The 3,211-nt window shown below is 58.0% G+C and overlaps 1 protein-coding gene across 1 annotated transcript in view; it reads left to right on the top strand.

Annotated features, from left to right (window-relative positions):
- Positions 1-2,130, top strand: part of LOC106535403 (uncharacterized) — a gene marked incomplete at its 3' end in the record, with an annotated part of 4,089 nt that extends 1,959 nt beyond the window's left edge. The window contains 2 exon segments of the mRNA XM_014032402.1: positions 51-1,879; positions 2,037-2,130. Of these exon segments, the coding sequence (XP_013887856.1) occupies positions 53-1,879; positions 2,037-2,130 (1,921 nt within the window).
- Positions 2,131-3,211: the final 1,081 nt, after the last annotated feature.

Here is a 3,211-nt window from a genome sequence, read left to right as displayed (position 1 = left end):
GTCTGTGTGTGTCTGTGTGTGTCTGTGTGTGTCTGTGTGTGTCTGTGCAGTGATGGACCGGTCCCCTCAGGACCCCCTCCTCGTGGCCATGGACTTGTCAAAGACCTACAGTCCTCGGTCCTGCAGCCACCCAGAGTCCATGGACCTGTCCAAGAAGCCTGAGTGGTACCACCGCCGTCCCCCCAGCTGCAGTCCAGATGTGTCCTCCAGCTTCAGGTCCAGATCTTCAGGGTCCTACAGCTCGCCGGCGGCCCCCRTCCACTGCAGGGACGTGGACCAGAGACAGGAGTCTCTGGGGAGCTACATGAGTTCCAGCCTGGCCCCAGGACTGGACCTGTTCCACGAGCGGGTCCACGGGGGACTGTGGCACTCCGGTTTCTGTGGGACGGACCAGAGCGGCAGCCCCCCCCCTGAGAGCAGCGGTGGGGAGGACAGCGACAGCGGCTCTGACGTCATCTTCCTGGTGTCCTCGTCCAAGGAGCCGCTCCTGTGCGGGTCCTTCCTCCAGGACGGTGTGGGACACCTGGAGCCTCTGTCCCCCGCCGTGTCCTCGCTGGACGAGGACAGGGGGGGGTGTTACCTGCTGCCTCAGCCCCTCAGCTCTCCCAGTCCAGACAGCTCGTACTCAGAGGAGTCCTCGGACAGCTCCGTGGACATCCCCGTGCACCACACCAGACCCGTGGTCCTCCTGTCAGACCTGAAGGCGGTCTACGGGAACGTGGTCCAGTCCGAGGTGGATGTCTCGAGCGAGGACAGCGACGTGGTGGAGGTCTCTGTCCCAGACCCCAGTCCTCCTCGGAGCGAGACACAAAAGTCCTCCCTGAAACCAGTCCGTCACAGTTCCAGGAGAAGGTCCGCTCCAGAACCGACCCGGCTGTCCTGCGAGACCACCCGGCGCCACCTGAAGAGACGCGTGAAGAACGAGGCGGTGGGCATCTACAACGAGAACTGTGACTCGGACCACCTGATGGARCTGGCTGAGAGGTTCTCCAGCTCCGAGGAGTCCGCCTCTCACCCCGTCCCACCACAGACCCGCAGGACCGCTTCAGACCAGTCGGACCTGGAGGTTCGGACCAACAGGAAGTCTCCTGTGAGGGACCAGAAGTCCTCCAGGACCACTCGCCACAAACAGAAGAAGAAGAAGGCCCTCGCAGCTCCTTCCACTAAACCCCTCAGCAGAACCAAGCAGAACTGGGTTCACAGAACCGGGCCGCAGCAGAAACCTAAAGCTGTGAGACGCAGGAGGAGGAAGCTCCGGACCACCGGACCCCCGGCTCTGTTTCCTCCAACAGAACCAGAGATTCTGCTGAAATACCTGAAGACTAAAGAGCAGAGGAAGGACAGGAGAGCGGACGGGTTCTGTCCGTTTGTCCACATGGACCAGCGGGCCTGCAGGGTGGTCAACTATCAGGACCAGGAGTCCACCGTCCAGAACAGCCGGGGTCCAAAGACCCAGACTCTGTCCGGCTTTGTCCCCTGCACGTCCTGCTTCCAGCTGGGTCGGCCCGGTTCTGATGCCAGCTGTCAGGCTGAGCTGCGGTGCTGTCTCTGTGGACGGACGGCTAACGTCCTGGGCCTGGGGGACCTCTACGGACCCTACTGTCCCACCACAGGGACACGTGTGAAGGGTCAGACCTGCAGAACTGAACCAGATGAGGACTCTCACAGACCGTCTAACGGCTGTTTGCAGAACTCTGAAGAAGACGGTGGCGCTGAGAAGACGGTCTTTGGGACAGACGGACTCTGTCTCCCTGAGGACCCTCCTCTTCTGGACGAGTGCTGGATCCACGAGGACTGCAGCATCTGGGCCACCGGGGTCTTCCTGGTCCGAGGAAAGCTGTACGGGTTGGAGGAGGCGGCCCGGCTCGCACAGGAAACGGTGAGCGGCTCAGAGGACCRGGTTTGTCCTCAGAGGTTCTGGTTCCATGACTGTTTCAGCTGTCTGCTTGAAGCAGGTCCTCCAGAACCAAGAGGCTCAGGGAGTCCTGTGGGTTCTGGTTGTTGTCTTGAGCTGGTTCTGGTTCTTCTGTCCTCAGATGTGTTCCAACTGCCACCAGAAGGGGGCGATAATGGGCTGCTTCCAGAAGGGCTGCTGCAGGAGCTACCATTCCAGCTGCGCCGCCCAGTCCGGTCCGTGAGTCTACCTGGACCCTGGTTTGGGTTCTGTGGTTCTGGTGCTTAGAGGACAGCTGTTTGGACCGGTAGAAGGACAGATGTTTGGACCGGTAGAAGGACAGCTGTTTGGACCGGTAGAAGGACAGCTGTTTGGACCGGTAGAAGGACAGATGTTTGGACCGGTAGAAGGACCGATGTTTGGACCGGTAGAAGGACCGATGTTTGGACCGGTAGAAGGACAGATGTTTGGACTGGTAGAAGGACAGCTGTTTTGACTGGTAGGACAGATGTTTGGACCGGTAGAGGGACAGCTGTTTGGACTGGTAGAAGGACAGATGTTTGGACCGGTAGAAGGACAGATGTTTGGACTGGTAGAGGGACAGATGTTTGGACTGGTAGAAGGACAGCTGTTTTGACTGGTAGAAGGACAGATGTTTGGACCGGTAGAAGGACAGATGTTTGGACCGGTAGAAGGACCGATGTTTGGACCGGTAGAAGGACCGATGTTTGGACCGGTAGAAGGACAGATGTTTGGACTGGTAGGACAGATGTTTTGACTGGTAGAAGGACAGATGTTTGGACTGGTAGAGGGACAGATGTTTGGACTGGTAGAGGGACAGCTGTTTGGACTGGTAGGACAGATGTTTGGACCGGTAGAAGGACAGATGTTTGGACCGGTAGAAGGACAGCTGTTTTGACTGGTAGGACAGATGTTTGGACTGGTAGAAGGACAGATGTTTGGACCGGTAGAGGGACAGCTGTTTGGACTGGTAGAAGGACAGATGTTTGGACCGGTAGAAGGACAGATGTTTGGACTGGTAGAAGGACAGCTGTTTGGACTGGTAGAAGGACAGATGTTTGGACCGGTAGAAGGACAGATGTTTGGACCGGTAGAAGGACAGATGTTTGGACCGGTAGAAGGACAGATGTTTGGACCGGTAGAAACAGATGTTTGGACCGGTAGAGGGACCGATGTTTGGACCGGTAGAGGGACCGATGTTTGGACCGGTAGAGGGACAGATGTTTGGACCGGTAGAGGGACAGATGTTTGGACCGGTAGAGGGACAGATGTTTGGACCGGTAGAGGGACCGATGT

Source organism: Austrofundulus limnaeus, unplaced genomic scaffold (assembly GCF_001266775.1).
Source record: "Austrofundulus limnaeus strain Quisiro unplaced genomic scaffold, Austrofundulus_limnaeus-1.0 Scaffold1442, whole genome shotgun sequence".
NCBI classification, from domain to species: Eukaryota; Metazoa; Chordata; class Actinopteri; order Cyprinodontiformes; family Rivulidae; genus Austrofundulus; species Austrofundulus limnaeus.
Note: the sequence above shows the minus strand (reverse complement) of the source record. Positions and strands in the feature narration are given on the sequence as shown.